The sequence below is a fragment of the Dendropsophus ebraccatus genome, chromosome 3, assembly GCF_027789765.1.
Source record: "Dendropsophus ebraccatus isolate aDenEbr1 chromosome 3, aDenEbr1.pat, whole genome shotgun sequence".
In the NCBI taxonomy this organism is placed as follows: domain Eukaryota; kingdom Metazoa; phylum Chordata; class Amphibia; order Anura; family Hylidae; genus Dendropsophus; species Dendropsophus ebraccatus.
Window position 1 is genome coordinate 86,983,369 of NC_091456.1, and position 27,121 is coordinate 87,010,489.

General features: G+C 40.5%; 1 protein-coding gene across 3 annotated transcripts in view; it reads left to right on the plus strand.

Moving 5' to 3' along the window:
* The window catches only part of LOC138785812 (uncharacterized protein KIAA1958-like), a 140,312-nt gene that overhangs the window by 103,008 nt on the left and 10,183 nt on the right, over positions 1-27,121 (plus strand). Inside the window, exon 3 of one of the 3 annotated variants that reach the window (XM_069962170.1) lies at positions 23,045-23,141. The exons of 1 other annotated variant lie outside the window; for it this stretch is intronic. In XM_069962170.1, coding sequence (XP_069818271.1) covers positions 23,045-23,141 — 97 coding nt within the window. Of the gene's footprint in view, positions 1-23,044; positions 26,641-27,121 lie in introns of those variants that run through there. One more of the 3 variants, XM_069962168.1, reaches the window with a different exon arrangement.

A 27,121-nucleotide genomic window follows, 5' to 3' on the forward strand; every position in this document is an offset into this window, starting at 1 on the left:
AAATTGAGAAATTTCAAACTAAAGGAACATATTATTGGAAAAATTCGAGTTTTTCATTTTTACTGTCTACTTTTGAATACTTTCCTCAAATACCTGTGGGGTCAAAATGCTCACCACACCCCCCCCCTTACCGACGATCGCCGCTATTAACGTTATAGCGGCGGCCGTCGGTAAAGGGGATTACCGGTGCCGCCGCCGCCTTTCATCTCCCCCCGCCGTGAATCTACGGCAGGGGGAGATGAAATAAGTGTATATCAGACCCCAGATCAGACCCCCCTAGTGCCCCGATAACTAACCCCCCTCCCCCGGCGGCCATCATTTCCAAGATGGCCGCCGCCATCGCTGTGAACCGACTAACGTCGGTTCACAGCGATTAAAAAGTTAAAATGAATGAAAGCCCATGCTCTCCGCCACCGGAGGTAGCGGAGAGCATGGGGCAGTCATCGGGGACCCCCCTGTGGGGTCCCGGTACAAGCGATCAGCGGTGTATACTATATACCGCTGATCGCTTGTGCCATGTGCTCCCGGCACTTTTTATCCCCTGTCACCATAAATGATTGGTGACAGGGGATAAAAAGTGATGTCCCCCCACCCCCCAAGTCGCCCCCCGTCCCCCAGTCACCCCCCCCTTCCCCATATACTCACCGGATCCACGGAGCTCCTTCCTCCTCGACGTCCTGGCTGGGTATGAAGTGCGCATGCGCTTCACAACCAGCCAACTCAGAAAATTTAAAGTGACAGAGACCAATTTGGTCTCTGTCACTGAACTATGATTACTGTGATAGAAAATATCACAGTAATCATAGTAATACAGTGAAAATGAATATGTAAAGTACAAAAAGTGACAAACATACAAAAAAATAAAACACACACTTTTTATTATAGTAATAATTGCAGTTTACCCCCAAATTACCCCTAACCCCTCCCCAGATTACCCGTAACCACCGCACGTTGCCCGTAACCACCGCACGTTGCCCATAACCACCGCACGTTGCCCGTAACCACCGCACGTTGCCCGTAACCACCGCACGTTGCCCGTAACCACCGCACGTTGCCCGTAACCACCGCACGTTGCCCGTAACCACCGCAAATTGCCAGTGACCCCCTCCAGATTGCCCGTAACCACCCCAAATTACATGTACCCACCCCAAATTACCTATAAGCACTTCAGTTTATCAGTAACAATCCCAGATTGTCTGTAACCCTTCCAGGTTGCACATAACCCCCCCAGGTTCCCCGTAATCATGCCAGATTACATGTAACCCCCCAGATTGCACGTAACCACTGCGCGTTGCCTCTGACCATGCCACGATGCCTCTGACCCCGCCACAATGCCTCTGACCACCGCCCGTCGCCTCTGACCACCGCCCGTCGCCTCTGACCACCGCACGTCGCCTCTGACCACCGCACGTCGCCTCTGACCACCGCACGTCGCCTCTGACCACCGCACGTCGCCTCTGACCACCACACGTCGCCTCTGACCACCCCAAATTGCCAATGACCCCCTCCAGATTGCGGTGCCCATGTCAGATTACAGGTACCCACCCCAGATTGCCTATAAGAACTTCAGTTTATCCGTAACCACCCCACATTGCCCGTAACCACCCCACGTTGCCAGTAACCACCCCAGATTGTCAGTAAGCACTGCAGGTTGCGCGTAACCACCCCACGTTGCCCGTATCCACCTCAGATTGTCTGTAAGCACTGCAGGTTGCCCGTAACCAGCCAACGTTGCCTGTAACCACCCCAGATTGTCTGTAAGCACAGCAGGTTGCCCGTAACCACCCCACGTTGCCCGTATCCACCCCAGATTGTCTGTAAGCACTGCAGGTTGCCCGTAACCACCCCACGTTTCCCGTAACCATCCCAGATTGTCTGTAAGCACAGCAGGTTGCCCGTAACCAGCCCACGTTGCCCGTTACCAGCGCACGTTGCCTGTAACCAGCCCACGTTGCCTGTAACCAGCCCACGTTGCCTGTAACCAGCCCACGTTGCCTGTAACCAGCCCACGTTGCCGTAACCACAGCAGGTTGCCCGTGACCACCACACGTTGCCCATAACCACCACACGTTGCCCGTAACCACCCCGCGTTGCCTGTAACCACAGCAGGTTGCCCGTGACCAACCCATGTTGTCCGTAACCACCCCAGATTACCTGTAACCACCTCAGGTTGCCCATAACCACCCCTGGTTGCCCGTAACCACCCCACATTACCTGTAATCTCATTTTTTTTATTTTATTTTAGTAACTGCGCTATTCTAATAACCATTACTAGCTGCGGTTTTGCTCCTGTAAATTGGCGCTCCTTCCCTTCTGAGCCCTGCTGTGTGCCCATACAGTGGTTTATGCCCACATATGAGGTACCGTTTTACTCAGGAGAACCTGCGTTACAGATTTTGGGGTACGTTTTCTCTCCTGTTCCTCGTCAAATTGAGAAATTTCAAACTAAACCAACATATTATTGGAAAAATTCGAGTTTTTCATTTTTACTGGCCAATTTTGAATACTTTCCTCTAATACCTGTGGGGTAAAAATGGTCACCACACACCAAGATGAATTCTTTGAGGGGTGCTCTTTCCAAAATGTGGTGACTTTTGGGAGGAATCTATTCTGCTGACACTACAGGGGCTCAGCAAACGCACCTGGCGCTCAGAAACTTCTTCAGAAAAATCTGCACTGAAAATGCTAATTGGCGCTCCTTCCCTTCTGAGCCCAGCTGTGTGCCCATGCAGTGGTTTATGCCCACATATGGGGTACCGTTGTACTCAGGAGAACCTGCTTTACATATATTGGGGTGACATTTCTCTCCTGTTCCTCGTGAAATTGAGAAATTTCAAACTAAAGGAACATATTATTGGAAAAATTCGAGTTTTTCATTTTTACTGTCTACTTTTGAATACTTTCCTCAAATACCTGTGGGGTCAAAATGCTCACCACACCCCAAAATAAATTCTATGAGGGGTGCACTTTCCAAAATGGAGTGACCTATTGGGAGATTTTACTCTGCGGACACTACAGGGGCTCTGCAAACGCACCTGGCACTCGGAAACTTCTGCAGCAAAATCTGCATTGAAAAAGCTAATTGGCGCTCCTTCCCTTCTGAGCCCTCCTGTGTGCCCATGCAGTGGTTTATGCCCACATATGGGGTACCATTGTACTCTGGAGAACCTGCGTTACAAATTTTGGGGTACTTTTTTCCTCTTGTTCCTCGTGAAATTGAGAAATTTCAAACTAAACGAACATATTATTGGAAGAATTCAAGTTTTTCATTTTTACTGTCTTCTTTTGAATACTTTCCTGTAATACCTGTGGGGTCAAAATGGTCACCACACACCAAGATGAATTCTTTGAGGGGTGTACTTTCCAAAATGGGGTGACTTATGGGGGATTTTCTCTCTGCTGACACTACAGGGGCACTACAAACGCACCTGGCGCTCAGAAACTTCTTCAGCAAAATCTGCATTGGAAAAGCTAATTGGCGCTCCCTTCCTTCTGAGCCCTGCTGTGTGCCCATACAGTGGTTTACGCCCACATATGGGGTACCGTTGTACTCAAGAGAACCTGCATTACAAATTTTGGGGTGCTTTTTGTCTCATATTCCTTTTGAAAATGAGAAACTTTAATCTAAACGTATATATTATTGGAAAATAAAAATTTTCAATTTTTTTACTGCCTAATTGTGAATACTTTCCTCCAGCCCCTGTAGGGTTAAAATGCTCATTATACCCCTAGATTAATTCTTTAAGGTGTGTAGTTTCCAAAATGGGGTCACTTATGGGGGTTTTCAGGATACCAGACTTCTAAATCCATTTAAAAAAAGAACTGGTCCCTAAAAAAAATCAGTTTCACGAAAATGTGATAATTTGCTGATAAATTTCTAAGCCCCATAACACCCTAAAAAAGTAAAATATGTTTACCAAATTATGCCAGAATAAAGAAGACATATTGGTAATGTGACTTAGTAACTAATTTATGTGCTACGACTTTCTTTTTTTAGAAGCAGAGAATTTCAAAGTTCATAAAATGCAAATTTTTTCAATTTTTCATGATATTTTGATGTTTTTCACAAAAAACACACAAAATAGTGACCAAATTTTGCCACTAACATAAAGTGCCATATGTCACGAAAAAACAATCTCAGAATCGCTAGCATACGTTAAAGCATCACTGAGCTATAAGAGCATAAAGTGAGACAGGTCAGATTTTGAAAAATTAGCCTGGTCATTAAGGCCCAAACTAGCTGCAGCACGAAGGGGTTAAACCAAGTTACTCTTAAACCAAGGTACCCTGTATTTGATTGAAATGGAATGACTTGCTAGGAACCTCACTGTAAACTCAGAAAGCTTACGAGTGGAGGGAAAGAAATTTAGAGCTGAAAGAAAATAAGATACCCCAAGGAGATGATTTATTTCCCAAAAGTCGAAATAGGATTATGAAAAACAAGTAGCAAGCAGGAGGGTTGGGTTTGAAACTTATGTTAAAAAAGGGTGATTCACCAAACTGTTAAAATGTTGTGACTTTAAGGAGTGATTGGTATATGGTGAGACATTAGATAACCAGGAGGGCGGTAGACCAGTGGCCCTGAACAGGTCCGAAAAAGTGAACGGTCTTGTTAGGTGTCTCTCCAGACAGCAGCACAGTGGGTTAGTGGTTAGCACTAGGGTCCTAGGACTACATCTCCCTGTGTTTGCTGGTGTTTCCTCTGAGTACTACAGGTTTCTTTCTTGCTCTTAAACATATAGATTTTGGAAAATTAGATTGTGAGCCCTAATAGGAACAGGGGCTGAACTGAGTGACGACAAGCTGCAGAATATGTTTACGCTATATAAATAATGCAGTTTTTAGAGGCCCATCTAGGGTGGCCAGACTGAATGTTAATGACTGATGGGAATGTAAATAGGATGAGTCTTTAACTGTGAAGGCAATTGGGAGTGACCGTAAAAGGTAGAGAAAATGTAGTAGAATTACCATTTTGACAGAATGTATGTGATCTAGCTAGAACAAGCAAGGCAAATCCCAAATACCTAGCTCTGTTAGGGTAATCCAAATAAGGAGCGTGTAGTAATGCTTTTAGAGTGGTCCTGCAGGAGGTGAGATGTATTACTCGATTTAATAGGAGATAAGCATAGAATCTTACTGGGGAGAAATATTGAGAACAGTCCTATTAAGTTATCCCTATTCACTTTACAGCACTGAAGTAGTATAAAAAGAACATAGAAAAGAGTTTGAGAAGGAATACCAGGGGTTGAGTGAGGGATTATACCACGTAAGGGCCCTATTACACCAACAGGTAGCTGACAGATTTATCTGACAGACTTTTGAAGCCAAAGCCAGGAACGGACTATAAACAGGGAACAGGTCATAAAAGAAAGACTAAGATTTCTCCTCTTTTCATATCCATTCCTGGCTTTGGCTGTAAAAATTTGTCAGATATCTGATATCCGATTTACTCAATTTGCTGTGACTAACTGTTCTTAGCACAAGCACAGCTGATAGGGGGCAGGCCCTGTCTTGTGTCTTTGAGTGTGGATACGGGCAAGGTGCAAATGCTGAGTAATTTAAAAGGGTATTCCACCCAAAATCATTATTACATTAATAAATAACCCACCTTAGCTTTTTATCTTTGTAAAACGAATGAGTTCTGCACTGTTTTTATGCATTTTATCTCTGACGTGGATCATGTGTCCTTTAGTGCACTGGATTAGCCACCTACTGAGAACACCTACTGACGCTTTCCTGATTCCTGAATAGTGACACTGCCAGACGATGCACAGTAGCATGGTATAACCAGACTGCAAAACAATATCCAGTGCTCGACACTGCCTGATGCTTGAGGTGCTCAGTCTTGATATAAAAAATCCTCAAGCTTTAAGGCTGTTGGGATGCATAATGGATTTACCCATTGGGGGGATATATTACACTTGGGGGGGGGTTATACTTACTATTCTAGGCTCCTAATGTGTAGCATCTTTTCATTTATCTTTAATCAGCAGCTAAGGCACTGATTGGCTGAGCTAAAACTGTAGCAGTCTCTCCGTTTAGGCAGTCTGTTTAAAGCGACTCTGTACCCCCAACTTAACCCCCCCCCCTCAAAACCACTTGTACCTTCGGATAGCTGCTTTTAATCCAAGATCTGTCCTGGGGTCCGTTTGGCAGGTGATGCAGTTATTGTCCTAAAAAAATACTTTTAAACTTGAAGCCCCGTGCCCTACGGGAGTATCTGTTCCCTAACTTTGCACCACCCCTCTGTCCCACCTTCCCACCCTCTTCAACATTAGGAATGCCACTGACTGAAACATTTTCTCCATGCTGAACATTGCACAGGTCTTTAACGATCCAGCCCATGTGCTGGGCTGCCACAGGTGGGGAATAGGAGGCAATCTGCCTGGAGCATTCCTAATGATGAAGAGGGTGGGGAGGAGGGACAGAGAGGTTGTGCAAAGTTAGGGCACAGATACCCCAGTTTGGCACGGGCTTCAAGCTTAAAAGTATTTTTTTATGACAATAACTGCATCACCTGCGGAACGGACCCCGGGACAGATCTTGCATTAAAAGCAGCTATCTGAAGGTACAAGAGGTTTGGGGGGGGTGAGATTTTGAGTACAGAGTCACTTTAAGCCAGGAACTGTGCAGAGCAGGAGAGGTTTTCTATAGGGATTTGCTGCTACTCTGGCCAGTTCCTGCCTCAGATAGAGGTGTCAGCAGAGCGCACCGTGCCAGACTGGAAAGAAAACATTTCCGGCAGGATAGAAAGCAGCTGATAAGTAAGGGAAGACTTGAGATTTTTAAATAGAAATAAATGACAAATCTATATAACTTTCTGAAACCAGTTAAATTGAAAAAAAAAAATTTTTCCGCAGGATAACCCGTTGAGCACTCAAGTAACGACCACTCAAGCATTTTAGTGCTCACTCAACACTAATTATCTTATGTACTGATTTGTTGTTTTCTATTTAAAGGATCCCTTTCGTAAGGCCGTGTTCACACATGCATCTACATTTAAGTGCATAACTGCATCACTTCATTGCAGTAATTAATCTTTAAATTGCCATCCGGCTGTCCTTCATTACTGCAATGAAACTTCAACATGTGCAATCATACCATTGTGCTAAAAAGTTTACATACCCTGGCAGAATTTTCGCTTTCTTGTCCTTTTGAATGATAACACCAAAACTTTTTTCCACTCATGGTTAGTGGTTGGGTGAAGCCATATATTGGCAAACTGTGTTTTCTCATTTTAAATCATAATGACAACCAAAAACATCCAAATGACCCTGATCAAATGTTTGCATACTCCAATCCTTAACCCCTTAAGGTCAAAGCCAATTTTCGTTTTTGCGCTTTTGCTTATTCCATTTTAAGTTTAAAAGTCAACAGCGCTTGCATTTTTTCACCTAGAGACGTATATGAGCGCTTATTTTTTGCAAAACCAATTGTACTTTGTAATGACAGGCATTATTTTTCCATAACATATGCTGCGAAACCGGAAAAAAATCATTTGCGCTGTCAAATTGAAAAAAAAACTAATTTGTTTTGATTTCGGAGAGTTTTGCATTTACGCCGTTCGTCCCATGGTAAAACTGACTTGTTATGCATGTTCCTCAAGTCGTTACGATTACTATGATATATAACATGTATAACTTTTATTGTATCTGATGGCCTGTAAAAAATTCAAACCGTTGTTAACAAATATACGTTCCTTAAAATCGCTCCATTCCCAGGCTTATAGCGCTTTTATCCTTTGGTCTATGGGGCTGTGTGAGGTGTCATTTTTTGCGCCATGATGCGTTCTTTCTATCGGTACCTTGATTGTGCATATACGACTTTTTGATCACTTTTTATTACATTTTTTCTGGATTTGATGCGACCAAAAATGCGCAATTTTGCACTTTGGAATTTTTTTGCGCTGACGCCGTTTACCGTGCGAGATCCGGAATGTGATTAATTAATAGTTCGGGCAATTACGTGTGCGGCGATACTAAATATGTTTATTTGTTTATTTATTAATTTATATTTATAAAATAAATATAGCAATCTATTGCCGAGCCGGGATCAGCGTCATTCCGACGCTGAGGCCCGGGCCGGCCAGAAGAACGGATCTCCCCCCCCCGCGATCGCATCGCGGGGGGGAGATCCGACCCACTAGACACCAGGGATAGTGTGCATAAAGCACTTCAATGCAGCTGTCAGGTTTGACAGCTGCATTGAAGTGCTTAATTAGCCGGCGCGGCAACGGGACCCGCGCCGGCTAACAGAGGCACTGCCCGGCTGCACGTGTCAGCCGGGATCAGCGCCGTTCAGAGCGGGGTCCCGGCGGGACCCCGCTCTGAACACCCCCCGCGGCACCATGACGTATCAGATACGTCCTGGGTCGCTAAGGGGTTAAAGGGGAACTCCGGATAAGAAAAACTGGTTTTCTATTAAAAGTACATTAAAAGTTATATAGATGTGTCTGTACAATGTATATCCATATCTGTGCAGTTCTGCCACACTGGTAGTTGATAGAATGGCCCCTGTGCCAATTCACATTGTCTCCTGCTCCTTCTGCTACCCCCCCTTAAGAGACAAATCTGCTATGCCTCTGTCTCACATTGTTTGTGTTTGCTGATGATGCAGGCGTTATGTCACAGGAGGCTTGGCTGGATAACCCAATCCCCTGAGTGATTCACCATCTCTGTCCGTCCAGAAGCAGCTTCTGCACTAATTTTACTGATTGTGATTGGGGGGGGGGGCTGTGATGATCACATGAGGGAAAGCATTGCATTCTGGGAAATGCTAAACCAGGAAGGAGAGAAACACAAAACGGAGAAGTTTTTTAAAAATCGGATAGACAGGTAAGTAATGCTATATGCTTCTGCAGAAGTTTCATTTTTTTTAACCTATACCTGGAGTTTCCCTTTAATACTGTGTATTGCCCCCTCTAACATCAATGACAGCTTGAAGTCTTTTGTGGTAGTTGTGGATGAGGCTTTTTTTTTTTCTCAGATGGTAAAGCTGCCCAGTCTTCCTGGCAAAAAGCCTCCAGTTCCTGTAAATTCAAAGGCTGCCTTGCATGAACTGTGCACTTGAGATCTCCCCAGAGTAGCTCAATGATATTGAGGTAAGGAGACTCAGATGGTCACTCCAGAACCTTAACTTTATTCTGCTGTAGCCAATGACAGGTCGGCCTTGTGTTTTGGATCATTGTCATGCTGGAACGTCCAAGTTTGGCCTATGCACAGCTTCTGATCTGATGAGTGCAAATTTGCCTCCAGTATTTGCTGATAATGTGCTGCATTCATCTTTCCTTCATCTTTGACCAAATTTCCTGAGCCTTTCTAGCTCACACATACCGAAAACCTCAGCGATCCACCTCCATGCTTTACAGTAGGAATGGTGTTCCCTTCATCATAGGTAGGGATGGTCCGAACTCTCGGTAATGATTCCCGCTGTCTGCCCGCTCCGTGCAGCGGGCGTATCCAGCGGGAGGACTGCCTGGAAAACTGGGATACAGCCATAGCCATAGGCTGTATCCCAGTTTTCCAGGCGGTCCTCCCGCTGTATCCACCTGCTCCACGGAGCGGGCAGACAGCGGGAGTCTGATGCTGAGCGTTCGGGTTCATACGAACCCGAACCTCGGAGGGTTCGGACCATCCCTAATCATAGGCCTTCTTGACACTTCTCCAAATATATAACGTTTATAGTTGTGGCCAAAAAGTTTCTTTTTGGTCTCATCACTTCCAGTGACCTTGTTCCAGAAGTTTTGAGGCTTGTCTTTGTGCTGTTTGGTGTATTGGAGGCAAAATACATGTTGCATTTGCACAGTAATGGCTTTCTTCTGGCAACTCAACCATGTATCCCATTTTTCTTCAGATGCCTCCTTATTGTGCATCTTGAAACAGCCACACCGCTAATTTTCAGAGACTCCTGTAGTTCAACTGATGTTGTTTGTGGGTTTTTCTTTGCATCCAAAACAATTTACCTGGCAGTCATGGCTAAAATTTTTGTCAATTTGTGTCAACTTCTGTGCATCTCATCAGGCCAAAATCACCAGGGTATGTGAACTTTTGATTAGGGTCATTTGGATTGTTTTTGGTTGTCATGATTGACCTGTTATTGGCAGAACAAAGTGAAGGTTTTGGAGTGACCATCTCAGTCTCGTGATATTAATATCATTGAGCCACTCTGGGAAGATCTCAAGTGCACAGTTCACGCAAGACAGCACAGGAATTTACAGGCAACAGCCGTTTCAAGCTCTGTGGGGGTCCCGATCGCCGTACCAGAGCGCCGGAGGTCTCTTACCTTCCTCCGTGCGGTCCGATCGGTTTTCTGCTCATTGAGTCTGCCACAGGCAGGCTCAATGAGTAGAACGCCTATAACACCGATCAATGCTTTGCCTATGGCAGTGTATGCATACAGTGTATGTAATCTAATGATTGCAGGTAAAAGTCCCCCAGTGGGACTTAAAATGTGTTAAATAAAAAGTAAAAATGTCTTTATAAATACCCCAAAGCCCCTCCCCCAATAAAAGTTAAAATCACCCCCCTTCTCATTATATAAATAAAACATATAAAAATAATTAAATAAAAGAACATATTATATACCATAGTGCGCGTAATTGTCCGATCTATTAAAATATAACAATCGTCATCACGAACGGCGTAAACGAAAAGAGTGAAAAAAGTGCCAGGATTACCGATTTTTGTTTTTGTTACATTTATATATAAAACAAAATGTATTAAAAAGTGGTCAAAACGTCTGAGCTACACAAATATGGTATTAATAAAAACTAGAGATCATGGCACAATAAAATTACACCCCATACAGCCTTGCGGGTGAAAAACTAAAACCATTATAGGAGTCACAATAGGGCCATTTTATTAATAATTAATTGCAAAAAAAAAAAAAAAAAAGATTTAATAATAAAAAAATAACATTAGAGAATCTGTATAAACCTGCATATGGTTGTGTTCGGGCTGACCTATAGAATTATGGTATCATGTCACTTTTACCATATTACCAGTGCATTACATAGACATAGGAACCCCCCAAAAGTTACCATATTGCATTCTATTTTTACGATTTCACCAATTTATATCTTCATAAATAATATATTTGGGATTCCATCATACATGTTATGGTAAAATGAAAGACGCCATTAGAAAGTACAACTATTCCTGTAAAAAAAAACAAGCCCCCACATGGCCCTGTTGATAGAAAAATGAAAGTGCTAGAGTTCTTAGAAGGGGAGGAGGAAAAAACGAAAACACCAAAAATTTGAGCGGTCCACTGGGTCATTTTGGGCTTGGTCCTCAAAGGGTCAAAAAGAGAAAAGACAGTTGTTTGACAAACAATGGCTTCACCAACCGATAACCATGTGTAAAAAATTTTGTGTGTTATTCATATTCTCTATTCTGCCGGGGGATGTAAACTTTTCAGCACAACTGTACCCTAAAAATAAAAAGCTTTTTGACATGAGAAAAGTTTTTATGGGTCAAGGTCCGAGTGGTCACACCCTAATGGATGTGCTGCTATGCACTACTCTCCCTGCTCTATGTATGTAAGGCTGGGTTCACACTGCGTTTTTGCAATCCGTTTTTTTTTTGTTTGTTTTTTTTTTTAAACGGATGAAAAATGGATTGCAAAAACGGATGAATTTGTGTGCATCCGTTTTTGATTCGTTTTTCCATTGACTTCCATTATAAAAAAAAACGGATCAAAACAGATCCCTTTCTTTGACGGATCCTAAACCGTTGCTGACACTATTTTTTTTTTGTCCATTTAAAAAAACGGATCCGTTAAACATATGCTAAAAACGCAGTGTGAACCCAGCCTAAGCAACACAGCCAGATACACTTCTATTATGATGGCAGAATTTATGCTGATTTGGAAACAAAATAGGTGAGGATTCCACTTTTAAATCGGCACTGAAATCAGCCACGTGAAATCGGCCTAAGGGGGCCTTCACACCTAGCGACTCACAGTGTAAATTACGCTGCGAGTCTGTCAGGTCCTGGCAGATCACTTTCACTACATATACACAGCGGTCTAAATGACCGCTGCGTGTATGTAATTCTGCCGGCCCCTTAACCCCTTCAGCTCCCGCCCGGCTCCCGCTCCCACTCCGCTGTATACATTACCTCTCCTTGCTGCACGGGGTCCCGACGTATTGCTCTCCAGCCCGGCCAATCAGTGGCTGCGGCTGGGCAACACACTGATTGGCCGGGCGGGAGAGCAGTATGCCGGGACCCGTGCAGCAAGGAGAGGTAATGTATACAGAGCGGGAGCGGAGCAGGAGCCGGGCGGCAGCTGAAGGGGTTAAGGGGCTGGCAGAATTACATACACGCAGCGGTCGTTCAGACCGCTGCGAGTATGTAGTGAAAGTGATCTGCAAGGACCTGACAGACTTGCAGCGTAATTTACGCTGCGAGTCGCTAGCTGTGAAGGCACCCTAAATGTTTAGCATTTCTTAATGTGTGCATAACCTGGACATCTGCTAGGGGTTGCTACATTTATCCTCTTAGCTAATTTAGAGTTTTATCAGTGATCGCTGGTGCGGTGACTTTGCTGTTTCTATGGATACCAGTTTCATTCGTAAATTCTGTTGAAATGAAGAATTCGATTAGATTCAGATTATGATAATATAATGAATCCAAGTTTCTTCTGATGTGTGCTGTGTAACAGCAGGACACTTGAAGTCCCATTTAAGTGAGACAGACTGTATTTGGTGAAGTACTCTCATGTGCCAGGATTCCTCCACATTAGTTTTAAACATCTAATCTTACAGTCTACAAAACCTGCTATATATAACATTTCAGTGCTGAAATTACAATCTGAATCTGAACATTGCTGTACCTTCAGGCTCTGTAAGTATATACATTCAACTAGTTATTTATAAAAGGCAGAGGCAGATTCTCCTCAGAGTCTACAGAAGACTGAAATTGAGATGACAGGTAAGTTGTGTGTGTACATGGGTAATAACACTGCCCATTATAGGAATTGTATACATTATTTATCAGCAGTTTTCTGTAGGATTCCTTGACGTTACTCCAGGAGGAGGCTATAATGTCTCCCATACACTTCACACAGATCCTGTTCTCCTAGTGTCTCGAACAGACACACAGAAATGGCAGAAGCATGGAGGACAGTATAAAGTAATACTGAGCACTGTTGCTGTGTATTTAAGCACAGAAGTGGGGGAAAACTTACTAAAATCAGAAGCAGCGCTTATGTGTGTCTGTCTTTCTTCATTCAGTAACTAGCTACTCCTACAGACATCTATCTGCAGCGCCGGTGAGGTTAGGTACACATCTGAAACTAGCCCATCTGCTGTTCTGACGTATACCACAGCATACACCTGCTTAATCCATTGATTTTAAAGAACTGAACATAGTGTAAAGTGAATACATTTGGTACATTTTGCAAGTGTATACTGTTTATTTTATTGTATTTAAATCTGACTGCCTGGGCTTTAGTCACCCCCCACTGGGCCAGATTTACTATTGCAAATGTGCCAGAATTCTGTCATGGTGGCTCAGGGTGGAGGGATGAAATAAACATACATGGACTGACTGGGACCTTGATAGAACGTAACATATATGATTAAAATTTCTAAATGTCAAAAGAAAGAAGCACATTTGCTAAATTAATGAATTTTTAAAAAAGTAAACGTTTATGTATATTAGTTTAGCTAGGAGTACTACTTAAACAAACATAAACATTGCTTTGAGTGTTGCTGGTTATAATTGCTGATGCAGTAATTATATGTGGTTTTTCCAGTAATTATAAGACTTCGCTGTAGTCAGAGCTCGATACTTCTATAGTACTGATAAACACTAGGCTTCTTCCTTCTCTTATTGTAATCACAATCTGTAGGACATTGGCCTAATTAAACTGGCAGCACTGAGCATGATGAACGTTAGCTGAGGACAATAGTATTTATAGATTGTAAGGTTTTCTTTCCCTCCTGACAAACAAGATCATATCACAGTTAAAGGCGGGTGCGCACCACGTTTGCCCTCTATGTTGCTGATATTTGTTAAAATACTGGAAAACAGTATGCTAACATTGACAGAGGCAAGCCAGATTATTTTAATGGACTTAACATATCTTTTATCGAATTCCTTGTTTTGCAGGATTGCAAAGCACATTTGACCACACTTTTAAGTTGATACGTTGATGGACTGAATCTAGCCAACAGTAGACAGTGTTCAGCCCATTAAAGTGAATACGTACACTGCAATATTCACAAAGCTGGAGTTGTATAAAAAATTTTAAGATTTAAAGCTGGAGCTGGTACGTTTTTTCCAACTCCAGCCAAAACTAGTTCTGACTCCATAACTCCGACCCCACAGCCTTGGTGTGCATGATGACACGACCTGCAGTTGTTGGCAACTGTAATTAAACTGATAGGCCATATGCCCACTATGTGTTTTTTCAGCTGCTTGACAGCCATGGTGACATAGTGGGAACATAGCCTAATAGTGCATCACAGTACTTGCCATACTAAATACATGCATTTGTAACAGCTCAGACTTTTCTAAACAGTCAGACAGACGCTTTGTGTTAGACAAGTTTGCAGGGGTTTTTACACTAAAGGCCATAAAAAATTATATATCTCTCACATGGTATACATCATCCATAGGCTTCTGTAGTGTAAAAGAAATATGTATTATTATGTCCTGTATTTGCTATTCCATCTTTTTATAATCCTATAGTGTGTACATCAGATGCTTTGCCAGCTTACACACTAAGGGGGAGATTTATCAAAGGGTGTAAAATTTAGACTGGTGCAAACTGGCCACAGCAACCAATCACAGCTCATCTTTCCTTTCAGCACTGCCTAAAGCTGAGATGTGATTGGTTGCTGTGGCCAGTTTGCACCAGTCTAAATTTTACACCCTTTGATAAATCTCCCCCTAAATGTTTATCACATACCTGATGTGAACAGCCCCTTAGCTTTATTTCATATGTAAAAGAATAAATTCCAGCTTGTAACTTTATATATCTACAGTATATAACTCAAATATAAACTACAGCAGCACTTCTCATGATTAAAGATACAATAAGGACAAGTATGTAGTGGTATATAGTAGTTTTTTTTTTTGTTTGTTTTTTTTTTTGCAAAGGTAGCTGATTCCCTAAGCTACAGTATGTCTTGCTCCGTAATAATTGATGCTTCAGATCTAGGTGTAGAGGCTTCATAGAACTGCCACATCAGCTAGTATACAGTTTGATGTATTGTTGCATATGAAGATGAGAGTGCCTGGCTTTTATTATTGTGTCAGGGCCTTGTCAGGCACTGTAGTTTTATGCTTGCATGGTAAAACTGCTGCTGTAACAATAAGACTAGGGAAAAAAAGCATTTCTTCATGTATAAATATAATCCTTTCCATTGCTGACGTATGAATCCACATTACTAACCCTCTAACTTTGGTATAATGCCATAAGTAGTAACATGTCTCATTCTAGAGACTCTTCAGCCTATACTTTAAGGTTCTATTAAAGGCTGCATCCCCGTTTCTTTTATTAATAATATGTCAAGAGCTGCATTACTGGTCCATTCAATAGGTGCTGCATGTACTTTCTGAGTAGGCTTGTATGTGCCACTTACTGAGGAAGTACTCATAATAGCATTTCCTTTCTTGAGTTTGAATGGCTTATAAGTAATTTTTATTAAGTCTTTATCAGTGGATCATCTTTGCATGGCCGCTGAAATCACCTATGCATTTGGTAAGCCCCTATTCCACGGGGCGACTATGAGGAGCAAACGAGCGCTGTCAGCGCTCGTTTGCTCCCCGTTCCCTGCTCACTGGCGCCACTATTACATGCCATGGCAGCGACCGGGTGAGTTCGGGGGCCAGCATAGGGAGCTTAAGGAGGGCTGCCGGGCAGCCCATAGGGGTTTTGTCTTTGTTGAAAGACAAACGAATGCAACAGTCAGCCAACATTGTTCATGTCGGCTGATTATTGCCTTCTATTAGGCTGGGTTCACACAGCGTTTTTGCAATCCGTTTTTTTTTATCCGTTTTTTTTTTGCAAAAAACGGATGTAAAACGGATAAAAAAAACGAATGCATTTGTGTGCGTCCGTTTTGGTCCGTTTTTCCATTGACTTCAATAGTAAAAAAAAAACCGGATCAAAACGGATCCGTTTTTTTTTTAACGGACACAAAAGTAGTTTCAGCTACGTTTTTGTGTCAGTCAAAAAAATGGATCCGTTTTTTTTTTTTTACAATGGAAGTCAATGGAAAAACAGATCAAAACGGATGCACACAAATGCATCCGTTTTTTTCATCTGTTTTTTGCAAAAACCGGATGAAAAAAACTGATTGCAAAAACGCAGTGTGAACCCAGCCTAACACGGAACGATAATTGTTCCGTGTAATAGGGCGTTTACATTACCAGAACCATACTTTTTCTATTAAATTAGAATACATAAGGACTATAGCTTCATTGATCTTCTTTATTCTTTATAGGTATATACTTACATGCTAAAATTTCCTGGTCCCCCATTTGCAGAAAGTAAACAGAAAGAATTAAGATCTGGGGAATTTCAAATAACAGGTCAATAGTTTAAACTCATGTTCCTTAAACCGTTCTAGTTTTTGCAGTATGGCAGGTTGTGGCTCTGTCACTACAGTGCTGCAGAGTTTCAAACAGTTTCCCTGCTCCCTGCATGATATTGATACTTCATGCCTGGTGGGGAGACACTTCATTACAGGACTTCCCGTCCGTAGGGCCAGTAAAATAAGGGATGTGGGAATAAGTCCTAATAGCCTTATTTCCCCTACATGCCTCAATTAGCCTTAAGCACCTTTTATTGCTGCCAGTTCTCGGGCTGCTTAAATTGGGTTTAACTCATTCCTAACTGCCTAGCATAAATGTACATCATAGGTTATGTGGTAACGTATAGAGCAAGCACAGGATCTAAACTGCTTCATATGCAATGTGTGCCAGCTGCTATCAGAAGCTGCAATCATTGTCAGTGATCAACATTGCACATCACTTTAATGCCAGATATTCAAAGGGGAACTCCAGGAAGAGGTTAAAAAAAATGAAACTTCTGAAGAAGCATATAGCATTACTTGCCTATCTATCCCAGTTTTGAAACTACCAAAAATCCTTATGTGGGGTTCCCCTTTAAAGAGATTTTCTGGAGAAATCAAATTTTTTATGTCAGGAAGATACAGTGAGCCCTAAATTAAACCCAACCTTTTGTCTCCGTTTACTTGACATGCTGCCATACTCAAAGAAGAAGTCCGGCGAAATTTTTCATTGAAGTATTGTATTGTCCCCCAAAAGTTATACAAATCACCAATATACACTTTTATTACCGGAAATGCACATGAAGTGCTTTTTCCCCTGCACTTACTACTGCATCAAGGCTTCACTTCCTGGATAAAATGGTGATGTCACGACCCGACTCCCAGAGCTGTGGCTGCTGGAGAGGATGATGCTAGAGGGATGCTCAGTGTCCCTCCAGTGCCCTGTGTCCCTCAGTGTCCCCCTGTCATCATCCTCTCCAGCAGCCACAGTTCGCACAGCTCTGGGAGTCTGGTTGTGACATCACCATTTTATCCTGGAAGTGAAGCCTTGATGCTGTAGTAAGTGCAAGGAAAAAAGCACTTTATAAGCATTTCCCGTAATATGACAGATTGACAGACTTCTTTAACTTCCTCATTTAAACTGTTATTGTCCCAGCTGTGGACCTGTTCTTCCTTCTGATAACTTGCAGCTCCCGCTCAACCAATCATAGAATTCATGCAGGATCTGCATGTTATCGGAAAAAGAAAAAAAAATTAGACAAAAAAAATGGAAATATTTTATAACAGCAGCATCAAAGGAGTGGGGGTGGTAAGTATGCTGGCTTTTATTTATGTAATGTACAGGGAGGCACACTGCAAGGTATCAGCTATACCCTTAGAGCCCCTTTACCGCCATAGATGCCATGGTCAATAGTGACTGTGACATCTAGTGAGCTATTTAATAGACGTTGTGCTTTTTGGAATCCGCTCAACACCCTTGCAATGCAGTTGAGGTACACCAATTGGTGGTCATGGCAGCTTGAGGCCTTCTGAAGGCCTCCATAGTTACCATGTCAGATCTGCTAGAACAGTAAACTGCAATACAACGATTAAATGATTGCTTATTCAAGTTCCCTAGAGGGACTAAAAAGTGTGCAATATTTATCTAAAAACAAAAAACTCTAATAAAAATTTGCAGTGCCTAGCTAAAAGTCACAGCAACCAACGCTGCTCTTATACTGACCACAAGTCCAATATTAGTTGGCTAGGAAAAGGTCTGCTCTCTCTCATAAAGATACCACTCTGTGCAATCATCTGATAAGAAAGAACAATGTAGAGGGCACTTACCATTGCAATATGGGCACATACTGTTGCTTCCTAAAACTTGTGGAACTACAGTAGCAGGTGGGGGGGCCAAGCACAAACGGGATTGTAACAGCTGTTTTACGCTCACATGTGTGCTTCTGAATAAAAATTCAAACCACCTCCTTTGTTGAATAAACCTACTCTAAAAAAAAAAAAATACCTATTTGATATCAACGCAACAAGGAAATATTTGAACTAAGTGAAAATATACACCCAATGCCAGAATTGCAGATTTTTGGTCATTTTAAAAAGTCATAGAGGTCTTAGTAATATTTTAACCAAATATATAAAAATTTGTATTACTGTTTATGGTACAATAAAGTATGCCATTGAAAAGTCATAGGTTTCAGCCTTCGTAGGAGAAATAAAAAAAATAAAAGATCACTGCATTCTTATGGGTAAAAAACGTCAATGAAATCAATCTAGAAAATCTAGTGAAAAAAGTGAATAAAAATAGACTTATTTGATATTGCGTAACGAAGTTAAAATAGACCTATAGGCTATGTTCACACAATGTCCAAGAAAGGAAAAAAGCGTCCACTTAAAAAGACGTGCGTTATTGCATCATCTTAAGTGACTTCATTAAAATGCATTGAAGTCTATGGAATAACGGACGTCTTTTTTACAAAGTGTATTGAATGACGCCTACCACAAAAACGTCTGTTATTCAATACACTGTGTGAAAAAGACGTCCGTTATTCCATAGATTTCAATGCATTTTATTGAAGTCACTTAAGATGATGCTATAACGGATGTCTTTATTTTTAAAACAAAAAGCGGACGCCTTTTTCCTTTCTTGGACGTTGTACGAACATAGCCATATACTGCCTGGCAAACTAGATCACATGCAGGAAGGGTTAAGTAGAATGTTAGGGTCAAAATGATAGATATATCCAAGGTTTCCCATATTCTAAAACTGGAGGTGATCTTATGCATATAGGGGTTTAGATAAAAATGGATCCCATGTAAGCCTTAGGGAGCTCAGAAATGAAATACCCATGTTTTAAAATGTAGTGTTTTATTCAGTATATTTTGTACTAAGGGGTACTCGGGTGTTATTATTAGAGCAAGTACTATAAATGTTTTGTGAATAACACTAGACACTAGACACAGTAAAATGAAAGCGAAATATGGCTGTACAATAAAAGGAAAAATACAGCCATTTTTGTATCTAATAATGTTGAATTAAAAAATGATTCTATATATTTTTATAATGCATGCACAGACAGCTGCTTTTCTATAGACTGTAATGTAGCACATTATTCAGTAGGATAAATGGCCACAGTTCTTTTTTTTTTGCTAGCCATTTTTAGTTTTTATTTTACTTTGTATGAACTTGCCCCTACTTATATCTTTTATTTCAGTTAGTAAAGGGGTTTTGATTGTTATTATGTAAGTTGTCAATATTCCAGATGGGCAATTTTAGTAGACATTAAAAAGGCATATGAACCCAATAACAGGTTATCTAATGATGAAGACATAATCACTTAATGTAATGAGCGCTCTGTGGCATACGTAAGAAGGTGCAGATAAGGTTACACAGTAGAGATGAGTTCTACCCAGTAACCTAATTTGCTGGTGTCCTTGACAGGTTTGCAGCAAGTCAGCCTCATTTGTGTAGCACATAATATTAGTCAGCTGAAAATAATAGTTTTACAAGCAATAAGACAACACTGAATTATTCATTTATGCAGTTATTTCTGTGTATTCCTAATGTAAGGATTCATCATTTGTTTCAATAACAATAAAAGCAAAGCTTCTTCTTTTTCAGCATGTTGCATAACTAAAAGATGTAATTAATCTCGCTTGTCAGTGCATGACTTTTATGTCTCACGGCTTTCATTAAAGCAGTGCAGTACACTGTATAATCATTCCAAATATTTGAATTCTCACATTAAATTTTTACTAGGTAAAAATCACAAAAAAAAAGAAAAATTGGTGTTCCCTAAGGTAACATTGTCTTTGAGCTAGTAGTGTAGTGTCCTTGTAAGATTCAAAATGGAACTGCTAACCTTGGGCTGTTGTGCAATGCATAGATACAGCACTGTGGTGCTTTGAGGCTATATTCACATAACGTAAGTTTTGTATTAATCTGATTTGCAACAACGGCTTTGATTCACACAAAACTTACATTGTACTGCAGTCATAAGGGAATCCCGGTTGGAGTGTATACACATAGTATACGCTCTAGCCGGAATCCCTATCGGTCGCACAAAAAAACGGCATGTCAGTTTTGTGCGACCTCTATTCATTGAATAGAGGCTGCACAAGCTTGACAGGTCAGACAATGGATGCAGGCAGATATAGCCCCATTTAATAAAGACAACAATCAGCCGAGGGACTGATCATGGGCTGATTGTTGTCTTTTTCCAAGTTTAAAAATCATTGGCTGCCAACCATGCATTACTGCAACACCATCCTGCAACACAAGGCCTATAAAAATACACCAACACAAAGGTGTTAAACCAAAAAACTGTTTAGTGCAAAAAACAATCCTAATCTGTTTCTTTCCAGAGATAAAACAAAAACGGCAAATTCTCAGTGATGATGTATCCAGGATAGGATCTACTGATGTATTTGCGATAGACAGAATGGGTGCATTCCCATGGAAAACAATAAGATGTGCGTGACTGTGCATATTTTTGGTTCCCAAAAAAAGCCTTAGGGCCCTTTTACACCAGCAGATTATCTGACTGATTTTTTTTGAGCCAAAGCCAGGAATGGATTATAAACAGAGAACAGGTAATAAAGGAAAGACTGAGATTTCTCCTTTTTAAATCCATTTCTAGCTTTGGCTTAAAAAATATGTCAGATAATCTGTTGGTATAATAGGGCCCTTACAGTCAAGACATGGTCAGAGATTTTAGTAAGCATTGTTACGACTGCCTGAGAGTACACCAGGCAGTGCAAGAGTTTTAGGTTTAGGCATAATGTGGAGTAGAAGTCATGCACAAAATAAATGACAACAACAGGCCAAACTGTGGTGCTGACATACTAGTCTACCTTATTAAAACTGTTTTGTGGGTTATTTTGTTCTTAAGGGAGGAACACAAATGAAGTGAAGCTCTTAATGCAAAATCAATATTGTTTATAGATTTTATCATCCTTCTGAGGTCTGTACTGATAAGGTCAAATTTCAGTTGTTAATATATATATATAACAGAGAGATGCAGATCACTAAACTAATATAAGGGCAGTTGTTATGTTATCCTTTTGCTCGTTTGGTTGTACCATCATCATTAATCTTTTGGTCATTTTAAGTACTCTGCATAATGTACAAATAGGATACTGTTCTCTATACACCTCTTCAGTACTTCTGATGGGTCCAGTTGACATATCAACTAGTAGCACAATCAAAACTGATTGTTTTTGTTGCCCAAATGCTAAATCTGAAATTGCTAAATTGTCACCTAGATGCCCTATGAGCATTGAAAAATATATATATTCTGAAAGTGATTCTGTCACTGCCAGCCACCTATTGAGCTGGCTGCACCACTGGATGGATATCAATAAAAACGTTCAGAGCATACCTTTGTTGCCTATGTCTGTGTTTTTTTTTTAAAAGACCTTTATTTGGGCCATAAATATTGTAAAGAAGACGAGGCCTAGGATTGCCTGGGCCCTAGCACTTCTATGCCCCACTGATAGCCGGGACCCGCCGCAGATGACACAGGCACAGCTCCTGCGCCTGTGTTATCTTGAATCGTAAATTAACGTCGCTGCAGCCTCAGGCATAGGCTGCAGCGACGCTAATTTACAGTGCCGTGGCGGGAGAAGGTTGACAATGTAAATAAAAGAACAGGCCATGATGATATACATAGAATGGCCAATGAAATCTATGACAACATTTTATAAATTCTAGTATGGAACAAGATGGAAATGTTTTGTAGTATAGGTTAGTAATTACAAATATTCATATTTTTGGTCACTATTTCCAACTCCTCCACTTTCTTCTGCACAAGTTTTCATAAACATGTCCCTTATTGTCAGGTAACATAGTATTATAGTAAATGTGATTGATTGCTGCTGATATACTGAAATCCCAAAAAGTTTCAAATGGCGATCATTCTGCTTCTGTGTAAGCTGCATGTGGATGGCTTTATCAATTTGCTTATTAATCATTATGAACTTGAAAAAGATTTTATAAGCTGAACTTAATGAAATGGAACCAGTACAACCTCTGGTTTCACAAATGGAGCACATACAAATGGGCTTAGCAGTTCATTTGACACACATGAAGCAGTGGGATAAAGAGTAAAAGTCAAAGCTTTTATCTCACTTTTTTTTTTCTTAATGTGGATTATCTCCAATTTGACATTTTTTTCCTGCCAATCTACATGCACTATGAGTGCCCAGTGACACGAAGAACTATTACTGAATTCTTTTTTGTTATGCTCTAGTACATCATTTGTGAAACTACTGAAGTTGGCTGTCCAAACAGGTATGTAATAATGCTCTAAAATGCAATTTTTGCTTTTCTAACAGATCAAACAGATATAGTAAAATTCACAACCATGTTTTGTTTTCTTTCCTCCCCTTCCTTCCCTTCTCGCTTCTTTTAATTGCATTATACCTTTAATTTTTTTATGCCATCTACATGCTTTCTTTTCTTTCTACCAATATTTTCTCCATTCCCTTTTTTCCATTTTCCTTTTCCCTTTACCCCTTCTGTAGTCTGTTTAGATGAAGATGATGTCACAGCCGAGCTGAACCGAGAACAGAATGAGAAAACAATTCGTAGCACACAGACAGCTCTGCGAAATTTTAGAGAGTTCATCATCTCTAAATACCCAATGGAGACCAGAGAAATCTACATGATTCCCTGCAAAGAACTAGATGACTACCTGGCTTCCTTTTTTGTTGATGCCAGGCAGAAAGATGGATCTGAATATGAGCCAAACAGTTTGGCCAATTATCAGTGTGGCCTGGAACGGTATCTAAAGGAGCACAGGTACAGCTATAGCATTACCAGAGACAAGGAATTTAAAAGGTCGCAGGAAGCTTTAAAACAAAAGCAAATTGAACTACGATGTAAAGGAAAAGGAAACAAACCCCATAAGTCTATGAAGCTTACATTCGCAGATGAACTTATTCTACGCAAAAGAGGCCTTCTGAGTCGCTACAATCCCGAAGGTCTTCTGAATCTTGTCTGGTTGAACAACACCAAAGCTTTTGGACACTGTACAGGTTTTCATGGTTCCACACTTAAATGGGGGGATGTCAGGCTTCGAATATTGGAGACCGGATTGGAATTTCTTGAGTGGATGGGCCAGGAAAGCCCTGACTCAAAGGTCAAGAGAGCAGGGACAGAATGTAGAGTATATGCCACACCACACTCTCCGCAAACTTGTCCTGTGCAAGACTACAAAGAATATGCACAGAGGCGACCTCCAGCAATGCGTTATGAAGATGCTCCTTTCTATCTGTCCATCAAGCCTGTTGTTAACCTAGCTGCTCTTCACTGGTACAACTGTCAGGCTCTTGGTAAAAACAAGCTGGCCAAAATGGTGAAAACAATGTGTGAGAAGGGTAACATACCTGGAAGAAAAACTAACTTCAGTGTCTATCAGAGCTGTAGCACTCTTTCGGAAGCCCAAAGTAATCAGCTAGTCCTAATCTGTAACAATTTGAGCCAACAGGCTGCACAGACAATGGCAACTCACTCTGGGCCTGGAAACTTTATTGTTTCAGCCTCTTATGACTCTTCCTCAGACACAGCTTGAGGTGTAGCTGTAAAGAGATTGCTACAAGGCCCAGTTAGGATTTTAGACTAGCACTAACAATTAAACTGTGATTGAATGTTTAAGTCTGGCCCTGTTCTACTGTTAGTCACTTTAGAAAGATAAAATAATGAAAATGTAATATATTTTATTGTTTTTATTTCATGTTATTAGTCTGTTAATAGAACTAGTTTTTGTATTGCACCTACAATAATATTTATACTGTAGTGGTCAACCAAAATGCATGTTGTAGCCTGAAAAAAATCTTTTGTAAGAGTACTTTTTAAAAAGTAAAAAAAAAAATACAAATGCCTTGACTAGTGAGCACAGCAACAGGCTACATTGTCAAGGAAGGGTGCTATAATTTTAATATATAATCCTCAAAGAAATACTAGAAGTAGGCTCATGCTGTAGCCAGCCTCCTAGTTTCCGAATGCCTGCCTGACCTAAAACAACGAGACAGTACTGACCTAGAAGTTTGTATAGCGGCCTTTTTGTCTTCTGCACTTGATTAAATGAAGCAACTTTAGCTCTCTGTGTAATGCCTTTTACGGACTGAAAACATTGAGGTAGTTGCATTTTAACTTTTTTAATTAATATTCTTTTATTTTTTGGACAAATGTAGGATTTTAAATGTAGGATTTGTACAACTGTAGCACCAAGGCAAGATATCATTTATAGCAATATGCAATGGTGTTTATGGCGTGAAGACTGTTCCTCAATTCATCTGCACTGTTGTGTGCCTGAGCCGGGCCACAGCCACATATGTGTATGTCATTTATAAAACTGCAATCACAGAGGCATGTGAAACTACTGAAATGTTATGTCTTTGACCTCCAAAATACTGATGAAAATCTGCATATTTTTGTGTCTCTTTTGTGGAAAGTGTTCACTGTTACACTGTTTTTTCTTAAAATTTAATTTTAACTTATAAAAATGACTGCAGTATTTACAATCCTGATGCAAGAAAATGGTGGGAAAGTTCTAATTTATTAAAAAAAGAAGTAAAATATCAGAATCTCTTTTGTTTGGATGCTTATTTCTTGTAAAATCCTGACCAAAAACAAGCTATACATGGGTTCTCTTCTTTCATTTGAGATCAGAGTTGGGATATTATTAAAGCAGATTTTCTTGCACATTAGCAGCATAGATTCATCAACAAAAATATTTAATAACAAATATAATAAAAGTACATTGCAAGTGTATGGGGCTTTACTAAACCTCATTCACATAAACATCTACAAAAAAAAACTTTTTTAGAAACTTTCAAATTTGTTCAGAATCTACAGCAGGAAAGTTTTGTTGCATTTCAACATACCCTAATTTCTCTTTCTCCTTGTTACTTTCTTAACTAAACTTAGGGCCCTTTTACACAGCAGGGGCAAGATTAATGAAGCGGGCAGGCTGAACGAGCAATCACTGTATCGTTCGTGTGACCATTAATATTCATTGTTATCGGCCACACCTCCTGTTCTCCACAGAGAGATGTGTGCTCGATAATGATAAATTGTTTAGCCACACAAAAATATGTTATCAGCTGATAAGCGGGCGTCTTCCCACTCGTCGGGTAATCACTGACACGTGGACAATTATCATCTGAGTGAGCATTTCCAGGAACACTCATTGACCGTAATTGGCCGTGCAAAAGGCCCTTTACCTGATAACTGTTTAAACAGCTGATTGCAAGGGGTTTAACCTCCTTATTCAGCTTATCTCCATTGACTTTGCAATCTTGAAAGAAATTTGTTCAGATGTTTGTATGTTTTTATACCCAGACGATAACATTTAGTCAATGTAATCTAGTTGCTACTAATGCCAACGTGCAAAGGATTTATTATTTTTCTGGAAGATTAATGGTTAAATCATATCTGAGCTGAAAGTGGGATAGCCATGGAACAGTTTTGTGCCCTATAACTAACTAAAGGATAATTCTATAAATGTTGATGTACTCTAGTCAGTATTTTACATTACTATTGTAAGCTAAAATCTTGAGTAATACCTACACAAATAAAAACTAAAATGGAAAGATATGTTTAGGAACCACTCCTGGGTTTGGTTTACAAATATTGATCCAAATACTGTCATTTGAAAGTGGCCTTACTGGAAATTTTATTATTATTATTATTATTATTATTATGTTTTTATTAATAATTGTTTAGAATGTAGGTGTTCTGTTTTCTTTCTGTCGCACAATAGGTAAACTAAACACCTACTAAATGCTAGTAGTCTTAAATAGTTGGGTTACTAGACATCATTATTTTCATATAGTGCATTATACCTTGATGAAACCTTGTTCCCTTTTGTCGTGTTGCCGGAATGTTTGACCAGAGTAGGCCACAGGAAATCTGAATCAATTTTCTTTTAACTCAGTTCTGTTGTTCCAGTGTGAATAGATGTAATATGGCTTATGTAAATGAAAAAAAGTTTAAGTATCCTGAAAAGACTTGAATTTTGGTAAAATATAAAAATAGGCCCTAAAGAATAAATCACTTGTAAAATATTTCAAAGTAGTAAATTAGTAAAATGCTGTGAAATAAAAACTCCTCTGTATGTTTCCTGTTAATAAATATAAAAAATAATGAAATGTAGTATTAATATTAAAATGTCATTGTTAAATTGAATCTTCAAGATTCTCCCTTTTTGAGCCTTTTTTTTGCCTTAGTACATGTGTAGAAGCTTTGTCTTTTTCTTGATGGGTGAATTGTTAGTACTTTACAAACACTCATTTTTTGTAATACAATTAGCTTTCAATTTGCAATTTACTTTCAGTTTGTGACGAGACAAGACTGGGTTATAAAGTAATTTGAAATGGGAACTGTCATTTAAAAGATACTTTTGACGTGTCCTAATCCTAGTCCTCTCCTGTGACCTGAACACCTAGGCGGAGAAATATTAGGGATACGCAGATTCTTGCCTTCTCCCAGGCGTACACCAACCATAACCCCTACTCGACCGAAGGGTGGGTGAAGGTGCATGGCAAGGTGGGGAGGAGACATAGCCTCCTCCCATGCCTAATTTATCAAGGTTTATG